Consider the following 18417-nt stretch of genomic DNA (forward strand, 5'->3'; position numbering starts at 1 on the left):
ACATATATATCATATATATATACATATATATGTGTGTGTGTATATATATATATATATATATATATATATATATATATTGGTGAGGTAATTGGGGTTAAGTGACTTGCCCAGGGTCACACAGCTAGTATGAGTCAAGTGTCTGAGACCAGATTTGAACTCAGGTCTTCCTAACTCCAGGGCTGGTGTTCTATCCACTGCGCCACCCAGCTTCCTCTATAATAGTTTTTAAATGAATATTTGTTGTTTTTTACTAAAAACACTTATTCCAAAGACACATTCATTGATGATAGAAAGTATTCAAGCAAATTTCAGTATTAAAAAAATAAGAATTCAAACATCCTGAGGCATGTTTTAATGTGCTTTTAGTTGCAGTAGCAAAAAATAATGAGATCTATTTCTTATTGAGGTCTTATTCCAAGACCTTAATGAGGTCTTATTCCAAAGTCCTTTTGGAAGAAACTTTATAAGTTTACTCATACTAAAATACATGTCAGCAATTTACCCTGATTAAAAGAGAAAAAAATGAGTAAAAATCCATAGTCATGGAAATAAATTATATAAATGATTGTGTTACTATGGGGAAAGAAGCCACTCATTTATAAAGCACTTCCAATATGTAGACAAAACAAAATTACCATTCATTTACATCAATATGGCCCATTTAGGGAAAATACATACATTTGGATAGCTTGGAGCCTGGTGATTAGTCTATGAAGGAAACTAGATAATGTATCAAAATTGACAGAAATTATACATGACTCATCAGTAAGACCTTTATTTCAAATTGACTTTTTTTCCTGACCTGTCTATTGTTCCATCATATCCATACTTACCTGGCTCCTTTTTCATATCTGATTGGATTTAAATTAGAAGGTCCTTTCCAACTCTAGCACCTCCATTCTTTACCCTTTTCTCTGCCTCCATTTTGGTAGTGGATATAAACAAAGAGTTTGTGCATATAAATTGAAGATCTGTGGTTGGAGATAGAAAACCAGGTTCTGCTGCACAATAAAACTAATATTTTCCCAGTATAATACAATCAACATATTTGGGCAAAGTTATTCATTTATGGGAGTTTGGAATTCTGAGATCCATAATCTATGGAAGCTTGCTATTTATTTAATAAAAAGTCAACACAGTGGTTCATTGATAAACTGGTTGAATATTAGCCTGTAAAGTACAGTAAGAATCTATTACTACTTGCTTCTGTTCTGTTTGTATTATTTGATATATAGATTCTGAAATAATCTACTACTCTTAAGTTATTGCATATAAAATCTAACAATAATATGCAACTAAAAGAACATTTTTTCCAAGAAAAATTGTGCCAATTATCACAAAAAAGTTTCTAATTTATTTTATTTTAGTATAAGCCTCCTGCTCTTAAAAAGACAAATTCTCCAGGAACAATGCCTTCAGCATCTTCAGCATCTTCAGCATCTTCACGTTTACCACAGCCAAGTAGTGTTAGCAAATCTGTTGTAGGTATGAAGTACCATAAATTTCACAGGTATTTTCCAAATATGTTACCAGAATAAGACATGAAGGTAGTGTGATGTTATGGTGAAGTAAAATAAGCAAGACATGTTTGATTGAAAAATTGCTGAGATTTAAAGAAAAATAATTTATCTGTGATATTAAGTAAAATATCATTCAATAATATTATGTTTCAGGTTTTCCAATCACAGTTATTTTTGCCTCTTACTAATTACTGTATTTGGCTTCTTGGCTTAGCTTAGAGCAAAGACTCGGGTTAAAAGATTTATAGAAAATTGGTTCTCTGAATACTTGTACAAACATGAACTTTATAACCTGTGCAGTCCAGCAAGCAGGAAAATAAACAAAGCATACACACACTATATGGCAGTATAGACATATATGGTCACACACAATCACACAGCCAGAGTCACTCTCCTGAGGTGAAGGGAGACATAAATGTTGGCAAACATTTCAGTGGGGAGGGGGTGCGTAATCAGAATGGAGTCTGAGCAGAGAAATTTTATACCTTATATATGAGGTTGGTTGAGAACAGATAATGCCATATGTGGGAGGGAGCATTCTTAGAGGTAGCATTCCTAATCAAAATCAAATATGAGGAGAAATTCTCTGGGACATATGGCAATACTGGACTCAAGTGGGAGTTTCTTAGGTCGTACCAGAAATTTGGTGAGAGTTTGAGTTGTTAATCAGGGTCCCCAGGAATAGGCATTGGCATCACAGCTACTATAGTTACCCAGAGTCTTATCTAAACAGGAACCCTGATAGTTTACATGTTTGATACAGGGTCAGAATGAGTTTGGACAATGGAGAGGCACAGTCCGTTATTGCATATATGTTTATGGTCATTAGGACCACTTAGCCTCAGTGACTCCATATTTTAAAGTCCTGTCATCATTCTTTTTAGCTCTTACTACTGTTGGTATGGATGCTACCTTTTGCCCAAAACAACAAAACCCACAAAATCCCAAATGTTTCTTGGTCTTTTGATTGTGATACCATCTGTAAAAGTCTACTGTACTTCAGAGCATAAGGCACTTTTGGTTACCTTGAAGGGCCTTTTTCACTGTTTTATGTAGTCATATGATAGTGCTTAATTATATGATACAGTATTAGGCATTTGTGAGCACTTCTATTTTTTAATTGTATAAAGAAACCAGCAAAAATTGTCATGAGATTGTGGAATGGTTTTTTCCTTGACTTCTGAGAATTTCTTGCAGTTTTAATTTTCTCTATAATTTGCAGTTTTGCTTTATTCTTAACTTAGAAATGATTACCAAGACAGTCTTTAAAGAGGTGTAAAATAGTCTCTCATACAATGCTAATAAAAACCAATGTCCATTCTTTTTATTTAAAGCTGCACCTTCAAGTAAAGGGTCTTCTGTCAGTGGCTCTTTTGGAAACAAACTTCAGAACTTATCTCCCTCTCATAAAGGGGTAGCAGCTCCACATGCAGGGTAAGTTTATATTCAGATTGATTCAGTTCATTGCTACTACATTAAAATTATTTTGTTTAAAATTTTTAAGTTAGATAAGATTTTAGTTTATAAGAATCCTTATTGGCATTGGGTTTTAGTAAAATGGTGTGGGTTTAAAATTTTTATGGGGGGGTTTCTTTCATTGTACCTGATTTATTTTAGAAAAATGAAGTTAACATCCTGGAAATTTCATCCATAACTGTAGCTTAGGAAAGTAAATAATTTCTTTTTTTTTCTATTTTTCTTTTCTTTTTCTTTTTTTATTTTTTGCAGGGCAGTGGGGGTTAAGTGACTTGCCCAGGTTCACACAGCTAGTAAGTGTCAAGTGTCTGAGGCCGAATTTAAACTCAGGTCCTCTTGAATCCAGGGCCGGTGCTTTATCCACTGTGCCACCTAGCTGCCTCCTAAATAATTTCTTTTAAACCAAAAAAGGGTCAACACTTTTAAATAGGACCTGTTCTTATGGCCTTTTTTCACAGTTCAAAAATTAAGAGGTTGTTACATGGTGCTTTTATCCATCCACCCATCCATCCATTCATTCATTCATTCATTCATTCATTCATTCATTCACCTGCTCACTTCTTTATTTATTCATTCATCCATTTATTTAGCTGTTTATCTAATCATCCTTCTATCCATCCATCCATCAATCCATTTATTTATTTGTTTAGTTTTGAAGAGGCAATTGGGGTTAAGTGACTTGCCCAGGGTCACACAGCTAGTAAGTGTCAAGTGTCTGACATGGTGCTTTTAAATGAGTATTCCTACCTATGACTTTTACAAATGATGATGATGGTGATGATGCTCTTGAAGGTTTGCAAACCATTTACATGGATTATCACATTTGAGCTTGACTTTGGTCAAACTGATCAACACGTCAGTTAAATTTTTGAATCATCTCACAGTATAAGTGACAAAAGAGGGGGATTACCTTTTATACTCTGTGGAGTTGATAGATCCAGAGAGGTACCTTTTCTTCAGATGTAAAGAGTTAGTATCGCTTATGCAGATGTAGTTAGAAAATTATTGGTTCTCTGTGGACTATCTCTATCTTACCTTGCCTACTTTTTATTTCATTGCATGTAGTTAGACATTGGAATGTATTTTCCTACTAAGTAGATTAATGCATATTTAGGTATAGATGAAATAATAATTTTCATTCTATATTTCAGCTCCATTATAGATTTAATAGACTTTTGTTAGGGCAGTTAGGTAGCGTAGTGGATAGAGCGTTGGCTTGGAATCAGGAAGATCTGAGTTCAAAACTGGCCTTAAACACTTGCTGTGTCACCTTGGGTAAGTCACTTAACTTCTGTTGGTCTCAGTTTCCTCGGCTATAAAAGGAGGATAATAATAGTACTTATCTTCCATGGTGGTTCTAAGTTTCAGTGAGATGCTATTTGTAAAGGACTTAGTGCAATGCCTGGCATATATTAGGTGCTATATAAATGTTATCTGTTGTTGTTGTTGTTATTCTTATTATTACTTGGCTGAGAACCAAGCCGCCATTTATAACAATGCATTCAGAATACCAAACAGCCAGCTTTAAACAATTTTTGGACCATGAATTATTTATGAATATTTACATATTTATGCTTCCAAATATTTTTAAATGGAGCAGTAGAGATTTTAAATGGTATTTTATAGACATACTGTCAATTACTGATTATCTCTACATATGAATTATACATACAGTGGGGTGAATTAGGTCCATTGGATTCCCTGTGGACTCATTCTGTACTGATAAGTTGGGTGTGGGCCACATTTATATCCCTTGTATTAGAATGCCTTACTGATTTGTGGATCCTAGGTTTTTAGCTACTTTTAGGAAAAGGACTACAAATCTGGTCTAAATAGTTTTCACACTAGGAGCCATTGCCACAATAATTTGTGGGTTAAATATAGGAAATTTGAATATCCTGTTATTGTATTTATAATTTTTTATAGAGTTGTTACTAAAACCTAATATTATCTGGATAGCTCTTCAACTAATTTTTGTGTGTGTGTGTGTGTGTGGGGGCAATTGGGGTTAAGTCACTTGCCCAGGGTCACACAGCTAGTAAGTGTCAAGTGTCTGAGGCCGGATTTGAACTCAGGTCCTCCTGAATCCAGGGCTGGTGCTCTATCTACTGTACCACCTAGCTGCCCCCCAACTAAATTTTTTTTTTTGGCGGGGCAATGAGGGTTAAATGATTTGCCTAGGGTCACACAGCTAGTAAGTGTCAAGTGTTTGAGGATTGCTTTGAACTCAGGTCCTCCTGAATCCAGAGCTAGTGCTTTATCCACTGTGCCACCTAGCTGCCCCCCCCCTCCCCAACTAATTTTTAAAAAGAAGTAGGAGACAGTGGAATCTGAACATTTAAAGCCTGGTATGTATAGAGTTCATTTTAGTGGTCAGCTCTACTGCAAGTCATTTGATGTCTTTGGAGAATTACTTGAGTACTTGCTACTCAGAAATTCATCTTTGTGTTTGGAGACTGAATTAGCTTTAGATAGATGTGTAGTTGCATTGGTGTTTAAAAGACCTGTGAAATGCAGTACAGTGAGAAATCCAGTGAAAAAATATTTTCTTGCTTCCAGAAAATCATCTCTAATCCTATGGGATCCTTAAAGTAGGTTGAAATGTAGAGCTCTAAAATAAACTGAACTTAACCATTGTTAACCATCAAGTAGAGAAATACTGCCAACAATTGAATTGGGTAATATGGTTTGCATAACTATCCTAAGAATCATATTTATTTTTAAAACAAAATGAATGATATATCATTTAGTTTCTACAATTATAAGAAAGTAAAATATCAGAGATTAACTTCTAGTCATCTGTTGTGGAAAATTGTCATTTTAGTTACTTGTGGTATACTTATTCAACAAAAGGTTGGCATAGAACACTTTATTTAAGAAAAGTAATTTTTAAAAAAATTCTCATTTATTTTTAGCATGACAAAAGAGGAACAAACAAGTTTCTGTAGATTTTATTAATATGTTCTATAAATAGAAATACACATCATTACCCAGCATTACCACAAACTTTTCTGGACCACTTTGTCTTCTTTCGTTAACCTGAAATCTAACTCTCAAAGACATTGGTGCTTACCCAGAAAGTCAGGAATAGAGCTCTGTGTCCAGAAAATAACTTTTGGGCTTGAAAACTGCTGTTAGGGCCTAATCAGCTGGTGAGCTGACAACCCAGAAGTGGAGATGACATATACAAATCTACAAGGATTCAGAGAACTCAAATGAACACAGCTATACTAACTGAAGAGGGAAAGGAAAGGAAATATACTGGCAATATAGTGCCAGGCACTGTGCTGAGCACTTTACAATTATTTTCTCATTTGATCCTTACAACAGCCTTGCAAGATAGGTACTATTATTGTCACAGTTTTTTAGTTGAAATAACAGACGAAAGTGACTTGCCAGAGTCTTAGAGCTTGTACATATCTGAAGCCGGATTTGAATTTGAGTTTTACTGATTCCGGGCCCAACATTCTGTCCCCTGCATCATAAGTTGGGTCAGAAAAGCAAGAACTACTTTGTATGGTGAAACAAATTTCACCTTTCATCTCCTCAGTGTCATGGACCTAAATCCTTGGATTGTATGTAAATCTGAAAAATATTGAGTGAATTGTTTTCACAGGGAGCTACTGATAGCCTTTCATTGATTAAGAATTCCTATTAGTAATAATCCACCTTTTTTGAAAAGATTTTCCTGTATCTCTTCCTCATGGATATTTTGTTAGTCTATAAATAAGAAAAAAAATCACTAGCCTCTTAGATATGCTCCTAATATCAATTATTTCTTCCAATTTCAGTAAATATCTGTAATCTATAATAATAAAAGGATAGTAGATGTAGTCTGCTATAAAGCATGTTTCTGTTAAGTGGATCCAATTTTTCTGCTGAATATTATTTGTAACAATTTAAAAAATCTTTAGTCATGTACTAGCTACAAAATGTACTTGTTAGGAGGGATTTTGTATACTGATGTGATGTGTTTTATATAATTACCATCTGTAGTAGCTTCATAGAATAATAATAAAGTAGCATTTTAGATAAGTTCTCATTGGTTTTTGAACTGCAGAGTAAGATGTTTAATACTGTTAATTTTTGGTGCTGTAGAAGCACAAAGGAAATTATATTTAGATTTTTATTTCTTATGAAGTAAAATCAAAATTCTAAAATTAGTGTTTATCATTTTAACTTTCAGAGATGTGGAAAAATTGATTTTGTGCATTACCAGTTTTAAGCAGTTAAATTTCTCTTTATCAGACTTTTTAAAAATTCAGGGACTTAACTGACTAGGGAACCTAATATCCATTGTACTGTAAAGATACTTTCCACTGAGACTGACTTGTAAATAGTTGGAAGATGCTAAAACGATATTCCTGCAGCTTTACTTGTTGACTCTGCTGATCAGGAAGTGCCAATGACTACCTCTTGTCTTTAGAATAAATAGAAATTCTTCTGTTTGGCATTCAAGTCTTTCATTGTCTACCTTCAGTCTACCTTTTAAGGTTTATCACCCATTACTCTTCTTAATGCACTCTCTGTTCTAGCCAAACTCTACTCTTTGCTGTTCTTTGTAAACAATATTTCATCTCCTTTCTTATACATAGTATCTCCTATGCCTAGAATACTCTCCTTCCTTCCTTTTGCCACTTAGGATCCCTAAATCCTTTCAAAGCTTAGTTCAAATGCCACCTTTTCCCAAGACCTATTCTGACCACCATCAAATTCCACCATTTATCATTGAAATTATTTGGTATATATTTTATATTTACATACATTTGCATGTGTTGTTTTCTCCAAGAGGATGTAAACTCCTTGATGGAAGGGAATTTTAATTTTTTTCATCTCTGGCACCTACCACAGTGCCTGTTATAAAGCAGATGCTTAATAAATGGTTCTTGATTAATCACAGAATTACAAAATTTGAGAGAAGGGACCTCAGTATCTTTCTAGTCCAATTCTTATTTATAACATACCTTTCAAGGGAGCATCCTGCTTCTGATTGAAAACTACTAAGGAAGGGGAAGCCACAAAATCTCAAGGTAACCTACTCTTTTTTGGACAATTCTAATTATTTTTCCTGATATCAAGCCTAAATTTGTTTCCATACCTTCCACTCATTATTCTTAGTTCTGCCCTTTTGTTGTTTATTATGTGCCAGGCATTGTGCTAAGCACTAGTTATACCAAAAAAGGCAAAACAAAGTTCCTGCCTTCAAAGATCTTAAACTATAATGGGGGAAATCAACATGTAAACAATTAAGTGCATTCAAAATATATACAGAGTAGATCGAAGGCATTCTGAAATGGGAAAGCATTTGGAGCTGTGTTAAAGCAGGAAAGGCTTCCTGGAGTAGATGGCATTTGAGCAGTTTTGAAGCAAGTCAGGAAAACTAAGAGGAGGCACAAATGATGGTGTAGAATGTTCTAGGACATGGGGCATAACTTCTGCAAAAGCACAGAAATAAGAGGGAATATATTGCTGAGGGAGTTTAGTAGACAGTGTTATTGGTATATAAAGTTCAATAGAGGAGAATAAAATGTGAGGAGACTGGAAAGGAAAAGGATATAAAGGACTTTGAATGACAGGAATTTATACTTCATCCTGGAGGTAATGAGCCCTTGGAGCTTATTGAGTAGGAGAGGTAGGGGAAGGATGGGGGTGACATGGTCAGACCTACATTTTAGAAAAATCATTTAGGTAGTAAAGTGGAGAATGAGTTAGAGGAGGGAAAGGCAGTTTTGGTAATCCAGGTGAGAGGTGATAAGGGCCTGACCTTGGACTGTTAGATCTGGGAGAAAAGGGAAGAAATGCACGCACACACACACACACACACACACACACACACACACACACACACACACACACACTCTCTGTGAAGGTAGAAGTGACAGGATTTGGCAATGGATTGAATATATATTGTGAGTGAGAGTAAGAAGTCAGTTATGACATCAAGGTTGCAAACCTGGGTGACTATGAAGATAGTGGTACCCTCAACAATAATAGTGAAATTCAGAAGGGGAAAGGTTTTGGGAGGAAAGATTTTTGAGTTCTATTTTGGACATGTTGAGTATAATAATTATGGGACATCTTTTTGAAATGTCAGAAATGCAGAATAGGTAATGCCAGGACTAAAGCTGAGAGAAGAAGAGGACTGTAAATACTGATCTGGGAATTATTTTCATGAGAGCTGATGAATAGAGTAGAGAGATAGTGTAGAACTATTTAGCAATCTAAGAAAGCCTATGGACTCCTCAGAATCATGTTTTTAAATGCACAAAATAAAATACATAGGATAACCAAGGAAACCAATCAGATTTAAATAGTTATTACAATTTTTTTTTAAACTAAGTACTGTGACCCCAGGTTAAGAACTGATATAGAATGAATAGAAAAGAAGGCCAAGGATAGAGCCTCGGGAAATCCACAATTGGTGGACATGACATGGATGAAGACCCAGAAAAAAGAAACTAAGAAGGAGTGGCCAAACAGGTCAGAGAACCCAGGAGAGAACAGGAAAACCTGAGAGGAGATAATATTTAGGTGGAATAGATAATCAGCAGTATCAGATGCTGGAGAGATACCAAGAAGAGATCTCTGGGATATTCTGGAGAGTTCTTGTGTTGATGTTGAACTAATGGCAGTTGTTCTTTGAATCTTGTTATCCAATCAGCTATTAGATGTTGAGGTGGCTAGAATGCTGGACCTGGATGGCTTCAGATGCTTAGTAGATATGTGGCTCTGCAAGTTACTTTATCTCTGTCTACCTATTCCTCAAATGTAAAAAGGGGATAATAATAGCACCTCCCTCCCAGGGTTGTTGTGAAGATTAAATAACATGATATTTGCACAGTGCTTAGCACAATTTCTGTCACATAGTAGGTGCTCAATAAATGTTTGTTTCCTTCCTGTTGTTATTTTAACTTTTATCTCTCATTCTACACTGAAAGAAATAGCATGGACTACTTTAGTCAAAGCTCTGCTAAAATCTAAGGAAACTACATCCCCAGTATTTTCCTCATTTTCTAATTTAGTAATGCTTTCAAAAAGGGAAATGAGGTTGTTTGGCATGACTTTTTATCTTGAGTTAAAAGTTTTATTTTTCAAAGAACAAAAATGGATTTTCTCTCTCAGCCTTCCTCCAATTTCCCCATTTTATGCAAATATATGCATAGTCAAACAAAACATATTTCTGCATTGGCCATGTCTAAAAATTATTTATCTCATTCTACACTCTGAGTCCATCATTTCTCCGATAGGAGGTGAGTAGCATCAGTTCTCTGGGATTGTGATTCCTCATTACATTGATCAGCATTCTTAAGATTTTCAAAATTATTTTATAGTGCTATTGTTATTGTATAAATGTTTTGCCTTGTGCAAGACCTGTTTTTGATGAAGCAACGTTGACGTTTTGTAATCACTGCTTCCTTTTTCTCTATGTTCACCAACCAATTCTTTAACAATCTATTCTAAAATTTTTCCAGGAATTGTATTCAAGCTTGCTCATCTATAGTTTGTATGTTCTCTCTTTTTTTCTTCCTCAAGTCTTCAGAATAGCACTTGAATTTCTCCAGTCTTGTGATCTCTCTCCTGTTTTCCATGATCTTTTAGTTATCACTGCCAAGAGCCTCAGTAGTCACATTTGCCATTTCTTTGGAGTTCCAAAGATGTTATTCATCTGAGCCAATTGACTCCGATTTATTGAGGGCACCTGTGCGCTCTTTTCCTCCTTACTTTGGTATCAGCTCCCTATTAGTCATTTTTCTTCTGTCATTTCCAGAGTAAACATAATTCTCTGTTGCAGAGAAAGTAAATTTAAAATAATAGTAATAACTGGCATTTATAATAGGACTTTTGTGGTTTATAAGGTTCTTTGCATTTGCTATCTCATTTGATCCTCACAACAATCCTGGGAACTAGGTGCTATTATTATTCCCATTTTATTAATGAAGAAACTGAGTCACAGATAAAAATTCTTGGCCTCCTTTGTGAGTTATCCCATTTTCCTATTTTTCCTCTGAACCTTTTGAATTTTGTTTTCCAAAAATCTAGATTTTGTTCAGATTCCCTTTCCTTTATCACAAACTCTAGGATGAAGTGGTTTCTTCTGCTGAGTTTCCAATCATTTTCTCCTTGACAACCACTTCTTCCTTATTAGTGAGAATTAGTTAAATAATAGAAATTCCTTTTGTTGGTTTACTTTTTTAATAATAAAATTGTCATTTGGCAGTAAAATATTAATTAGCTGGTCTGTTTTGGCAGAAAGATGCAGCAAATGTCTGGATAATTGAAATCCTCCATCATTACTATGTTATGCTTCTGTTCCAGGGTTTTGATACTATATCCCAAACTTCTTTCTGTTTTTTTTTTTTTCTGGCCAGGTGATCCATAGTGTACTCTAGAAGCAAAATCATTTCTACTTTTCCCTCTCTTGATCTTGTTATTGTGCTATAAGAAAGGATGAATGGGTTAGTTTCAAAATGTGAGATTACAATTGGATATTAGATCATAAATCTCCCCTACTTAACCTTTCCCTTAATTTATCTCCCAGACTAGTAAATGGAAGAAGCTTCTGGTTTTCTAGATAGAGCCTTTATTGTATGGTAGTCACAAGGTGATGTTGATTAGAAGGATAGGAAAGTAGAAATACAATACAAATCGTCTTAAGTCTAGGCTTAGTCTATATTCTGTATAAAACTCACCAAAACCGAAGGCCACTTTTGGGGAGAGAGACCGAGTCAAGCGCGTGCTGTTAACCGAGAGCCGGGCCGAGTCAAACTCCAGTCCGCGTCTGTCTGTGCAGCGCAGCCAGGAGACCAGCGGAGCACGAAAAAGCTCCCACTTCCATTCTCTCCTTGCCTTTTAAGCTCGCACCCCGGAAGTCAGAAGTCGTGTGCTCAGCAGGCAATGCTGTTGGTCTCCTCCCCAAAAGGGTGGTCCTAAAAAACCCAAAAACTGGCGTCTCTCCATTATCTAACCGACTGTTAAAACTTTTTACCACAAGAAAAACCTGAGAAGACTTGTATGAACTGATGCATATTTAAAGTGAGTAGAATTGGTAGACCAAGTTACACAGTAAAATTTATATAGCAGTATTTTAAAGATATTGAACTTCAAAAAACTTAGTAATTCTGATAAATATAGTGACCAGCCACTCAAATACTTTCCATCAGTTGTCGCTATTCAGCTTCTTGGATTTCTTCACATTTCCTAAATTAATTTTTCTCATCTGCATCCCTTGCTTTCAGTGGACAAAAATAAGGAGAAATACACCTGTGTCCTAGTTGTCTTCAGTTTATTGTTTAAGACTTTATAATCATTGATAATACTGTTTAGGTTCCTTCTGGAGGTATTATTTTTGTCTCTGTTATTCATCATAAGTTGGTAATTGTTATCCATCATTTTTTATATCTTGGGAGGTTCTCACTTATATCTTAGATGTGTGATCTATGAAAATAAGATACCTCCCATTAATTTTATTAGGTCAACAAAATAGCTGCTTCACATACTCCTGAGGAGGGAATCACCAAACTTTACTACTGTTCTATTCTTCCTCTGCCCCCTACTAATAGATTTCTTACCCAATAGGTAACTTTACCATGTTATTCTTGCAAGGACAAGAAGATTCTTCCTCTTTAGAGAAAACAACTCTGCCCTCTTTACCTAGAGCCTCAAATTTGTTTTTAAGCCCTAATTATCCTTTTCCTTCTCTTTCTTTGTGTAACACATCAGCTTGATAAGGGTTAAGTCACCCTTCATTACTCTTAGGTCCTTTTATTACCCATTGGAAGCCAAATTTCTGTTTCCTTTTAGGAACCTTTAATTCTTGCTAATAAGCCTGGAGTGTGGAGAGGCATTCTTTAAGTTTCTTCATTTCCTCCAGGAGAGAGATTTGCTTGCATTTGGAACAGAGATAATAATCAGTAGGCTGTGGCAGAAATAGAAATATGGTCTGGGCCAAGCCCTAGATTAATTGATTGAAGAACTTTAAGAAAAATTTGCTGGTTTTATCCAGAATATGCATATTCCAGTCAACCTTATATGGAAACACAAGAAGGATGCCATGGAATTTCATAAGATGTTTATAGATACCCTGAAGGGCAAGTTTTTATTTTGTTTTTTGGGTTTTTTTGGTGAGGCAATTAGGGTTAAGTGACTTGCCCAAAGTCACACAGCTAGTAAGTGTCAAGTCTCTGAGGCTGGCTTTGAACTCAGGTTCTCCTGAATCTAGGGCCGATGCTCTATCCATTGCACCACCTAGCTGTCCCCTGAAGGGCAAGGTTTTTTAGCCTACCACCAGTGATCCTATTTTTCTGAATGCCTTAAAAATCATTCTTGCCTGTAATCTCATTGTTTGACTTCAATTTATTTCAGATTCTGAGCCCATATCAGCTTCTGTGAATAGATTGAGGCTCCTTTTAAATGATAAACTATGAAAAACGTTGGTATAGTTATGCCCTTAATGAATTACTATCAGGTTAAAATAGTAGCCCTTAAATTTTGCAATTTCACATTTTCAATAATACCTTTAAAATTTATAATAAAAGTAGTTACATAATTAGAGGTTATTTATATTTCAATAAAAATAACTTCAAATATGAATTCATTAATATTCATAGTTATCCTTATGATGTAAATGATTGATTTTCATATTTTTGCTGACCAGAAAGGGGATATTAATCATCTATATATAATGAGAAATATTCTCCAAGACCCCATGGATGTTATTATAGTCGCAGTATTTCTATAATTTTCGTACCTGATTACTTAAGTTACCGATGCTTTAAGGAGTAAAAGAAAGCAATAGAGTTGAAAATATGAGTCGGCAAGATATATTCTCTTTTAGCAGAAATTATTTAACCTTTATCAGATACTAGAGGTTAAAGAAATTTTTAAACCTCTTTTTGGATCCTGTCATCCATTATGTTAACTATATTTTTTCAGCTTTGTATGGTCTTTCTTTCTTTTTTTTTTTTGGGCAATGGGGGTTAAGTGACTTGCCCAGGGTCACACAGCTAGTAAGTGAAGTGTCTGAGGCCAGATTTGAACTCAGGTCCTCCTGAATCCAAGGCCGGTGCTTTATCCACTGCGCCACCTAGCCGCCCCAGCTTTGTATGGTCTTTAAAATTGATGATTAGGCCAACTAAAGACTTTAAAGTCATTAATGAAAATGTTGAGTAGTACAGGACCAAGCCAAAATCTCACAGATTCCAGTAGAGACTTTCTATGTTGACTGAGTCATTAATTTATTCTTTAAGTCTGACTATTCAGTCATTTCCAAATATATCCGATTGTATTGAGCATAATCTGGTTACTTAATTCATGTAACTAGGCACTCTATTACTATGTCCTTACTGACCTTCCTTTTCAACACCTTCTTTGCCATTTCTGCTTCCTTGTTTCCTAAGGTTATTATCTTAAATAGCAAGAACAAAAACAGGGTAAGAATTGAGCAGCTTTCCTTTCTCTCTGTTATCAGTTGCCGTCCTCTCATTCAGGCCCAGACTAGGGCCCATTCCTTCTTTGACTCTTTTTTGCAGAAAAAGCAAGGAAACAAAGGCTAAAAAAAAAACCAAAAAACAACCCTTTCCCTACTACCTTCAGTTCATGAGTGCCTGACAATATTTTTATAGACAGGATTGTACCACACTTTTTTATTCATCTTCTGTTATTGCAATTGATTTTGTTTTCTACGCATATATATTTTTTAATTCCATATTCTGAACTTAATCACTAAATATGAACAGTATACTATAAACAATTTTTAAAAAATCAATAAATGTTTCAGTATACAAAGAACAAAAAAGAGGATTGTGAGATCATGAACTTTTCTTACACATTTTTAAGTTTTAAAGTGTATTTAAATTTAACACAGTAGAAATAAAAAAATTTCTCCTCAAAGTCTTTTGGTTTTCTGTTTTAAATATTTTGTTGATTTTTCTTCATACCACTCCAATTTCTCTTCCTAGGAAGTGCTTTTCTTGTGTTTTCAGAATTTTATTCTTGGAAATTCCCAGACTCATCTGAACTGAATTCCTTTATATAGTTTTAGTCCATGGAATCATACCTATCTTCTTAAACCGTTTAAAATTTAATCATCCAAAGTGCTTTCTTCTATCATTTACTATAGGAGGGAGCGATCACTTTTCCACAATATTCCTATCATTTCTACCCCAGCAATCCTTTCATTCTTGTTGGAATTAGATACTTTGGGTATGAATAACATTAACATTAGGAATTTTCTTAAAATAAATTTTTATTGATGTCTTTTGTTTTTACGTCACCCCAAATTTCCCCCTATATTCCTTCCAGAGAGCCATCCCTTATACCAATTTTTTTTGAAAAAGAGGTGTAGGGGCAGCTAGGTGGCGCAGTGGATAAAGCACTGGCCCTGGATTCAGGAGTACCTGAGTTCAAATCCGGCCTCAGACACTTGACACTTACCAGCTGTGTGACCCTGGGCAAGACACTTAACCCCCATTGCCCTACAAAAAAAAAAAAAAAGAGGTGTAAGAAGAGAAATAAAATTGGCAAAACCAGTCAGTATATTGAAAAAAATTTGAAGATATATTCAATATTTCATACCTGATGATACCTTAGGGAAATGTTTTCTCCTGTCTCTCCTTTTGGGCCAAGCTTGTTCTTTGTAATTTCGTAGTATCCATTTTAAATTATTTTGTTGTTGTTCTTTCCATTTACATTGATGTAGTCGTGTATATTGTTTTCTTAGCTCTACTTATTTCACTTCATCATGTAAGTCTTTCCATGTTTACCATATTTTGAGTTTCATTGATGCATTTGGGTTTTTTTGTTTGTTTTTTGTTTGAGGCAGTTGGGGTAAAGTGACTTGCCCAGGGTCACACAGCTAGTAAGTGTTAAGTGTCTGAGGCCAGATTTGAACTCAGGTCCTCCTGAATCCAGGGCTGGTGCTCTATCCACTGCGCCACCTAGCTGTCCCTGATGCATTTGGTTTTTACATTATGTTTATGATTACTCCTATTTTGTGAGAGTTCACTTGTAACAAAGTAAAGCATTTAAGTAAAAATAATAATATAGTGACCTCATCTGAAAGTACACTTCACATCTGTATCGCCCCCACCTCTTTTTTTAATTGAACAAATCTATTTTCCCTACACCCTAAAAAAAGGAAAATTTTTTTTGGTATTTATTATTATTTTTTTTAATACTAAGCATTTTAATTTATAGTTTTGAGTTCCAAATTTTATCCCTCCTTTCCTTCCTCCCTTTCCCCCTTCCTGAGATGGTAAGCAATCATATATGGGTTATACATGTGCAGTTATATAAAACATTACCATATTGGTCATTTTACACAAGAAAATACAAATAAGAGAAAAAATGAAAGTGAAAAATAGCATGCATCAGTGTGTATTCAACCAATATCAATTCTGTCTTTGGAGCTGGATAGTATGTTTCATCATTAGTCCTTTGGGATTGTCTTGAATCGAATTGCTCAGAATATAGTTAAGTCATTCACAGTTCTTAATCAAACAATATTGTTGTCTCTGCATAATGTTCTCTTGGTTCTGCTCACTTCACTATACGTCATTTCATCCAAGTCTTTCCAGGCCTTTCTGAAATTATCGTGCTTGTCATTTCTTATAGCACAATACTATTTCATCACCATCCTATACCATAGCTTGTTTAGTCATTCCCCAGTTGATGGGCATTCCTTTGACTTCCAGTTCTCAGCCACCACAAAAAGAGATGCTGTAAATATTTTTGTATAAATAGGTCTTTTTCTCTTTTTGAGGATGTCTTTGGGATATAAACCTAGCAGTGGTATTGCTGGATCAAAGAGTATGCACAGTTCTGTAGCCCTTTAGGCATAGTTCCAAGTTGTTCTACAGAATGGTTGGATCTTTTCACAATTCCACGAACGGTAGATAGCATCTTAGCTTTCCCTCCCCTCCAAAATCTAATATTTTCCTTTTTTTATTTATATTTTCCACTCTGAAAAGTGTGAAATACCTCAGAGTTGATTTAATTTTCATTTCTTTGATCAATAGTGATCTAGAGCATTTTTTTCATATGCTATAAATTTCTTGTAACAGATATGTATAGTAAAGCAGAAAATTCCATCAATGACTATATGCCCATTATGTGTGTGTATGTATGTATGTGTGTATGCATGTATATATGTGTGTACATACACACATATCTCATTTACTTTCTTAAATCCATCATCTCTCTGTAATGGATAGCATGTTTTATCATCGATAGCATAGCATCATTCTTTCAAAATTGTTATCATTCTATTGGTTCTGTTCACTTAATTCTTTATTAGTTTGTAAAAGTCCTCAATCGTTCATTACTGTAATATTGATGTTACGAAATAAATTGTTCTTCTGGTTCTGCTTTGCTTTGTATCAGTTGATATAGTCTTTGCATATCTTTTTGAAATAATTTACTTCCTCATTTCTTATAGCACAATAGTACTTCATCTCTTTCATATACTATGACTTATTCAGCCATTCCTCAATTGATGGGTATCTCCTTAGTTTCCAGATTTTTGCCACCACAAAAAGGTGCTATAAATATTTTTGTACATAAAGGACCTTTTTTTCTTTGGTTTCTTTTGAGTATCGGTCTAGTAATGGTATGGTTCTATCAAAACATATACTTACAGTTGAGTAAATTGTTGTATATAATCCCAAATTGCTTTCCAGAATGGTGTGCTAATTCACATTTTTGCCAACAATGAATTTGTGTGCTTATCTTTCTACAATCCATTTAATATTGACTTTACATATTTTATCATCTCTGTCTTTTTGCTGGTTGTGAGCTGAAACTTTAGGGTTGTTTTGATTTGCTTTTCTCTTATTAGTGATTTTGAGCATTCTTTCACTTGATTATTAATTATTTGCAATTATTTGATCATATCCTTTGATCATGTATCTATTGAAATGGCATGTAGTCTTGTGTGTGTTTACTTATCTGTATATCTTGCATACCAAACCTTCATCTGAGAAATTTGATTGGAAGATTTTTTCTGCATTTGACTGTTTCTCTTCTTATTCTAGATGAACATTAAGAATTGTAAAGATTTTTTAAAATTGTGTCAAATATTCTCTTAATGATTAATTTCTAAACAATGTTTTTGTTACATATGTCATTAACTATTAGATTTTATTCATTCACTTATTAAGTACATAAAGTATTTTGGCTTTTGTTAGTGTGTTCTCATTCCTCAACTAATGAACATTACAGTTTCTCCATACTGTAGACTTTTGCTGTGGATTAAAAAAAATTCCATTATTTTGCAATCAACTTTTTGGTAAGGTGCCTTTCCAGTCTAATCTTCAGAAAAAAAGAACTACAGTCTAATTCTAAATCTGTATGAAAAATCTTTGTAGCTTGGTAGGACCTTATCAACACTTGGATTCTGCTGCCATAGAATTGAAAACATAGTCAT

The 18417-nt window shown here is 34.6% G+C and overlaps 1 protein-coding gene across 2 annotated transcripts in view; it reads left to right on the plus strand.

Annotated features, from left to right (window-relative positions):
- The window catches only part of ZC2HC1A (zinc finger C2HC-type containing 1A), a 70192-nt gene that overhangs the window by 38881 nt on the left and 12894 nt on the right, over positions 1-18417 (plus strand). For both annotated transcript variants that reach the window (XM_043975633.1, XM_043975634.1), the window contains exons 6-7: positions 1368-1485; positions 2855-2954. In XM_043975633.1, the coding sequence (XP_043831568.1) occupies positions 1368-1485; positions 2855-2954 (218 nt within the window). The remainder of the gene's footprint in view (positions 1-1367; positions 1486-2854; positions 2955-18417) is intronic.

Source organism: Dromiciops gliroides, chromosome 1 (genome assembly GCF_019393635.1).
Source record: "Dromiciops gliroides isolate mDroGli1 chromosome 1, mDroGli1.pri, whole genome shotgun sequence".
NCBI classification, from domain to species: domain Eukaryota; kingdom Metazoa; phylum Chordata; class Mammalia; order Microbiotheria; family Microbiotheriidae; genus Dromiciops; species Dromiciops gliroides.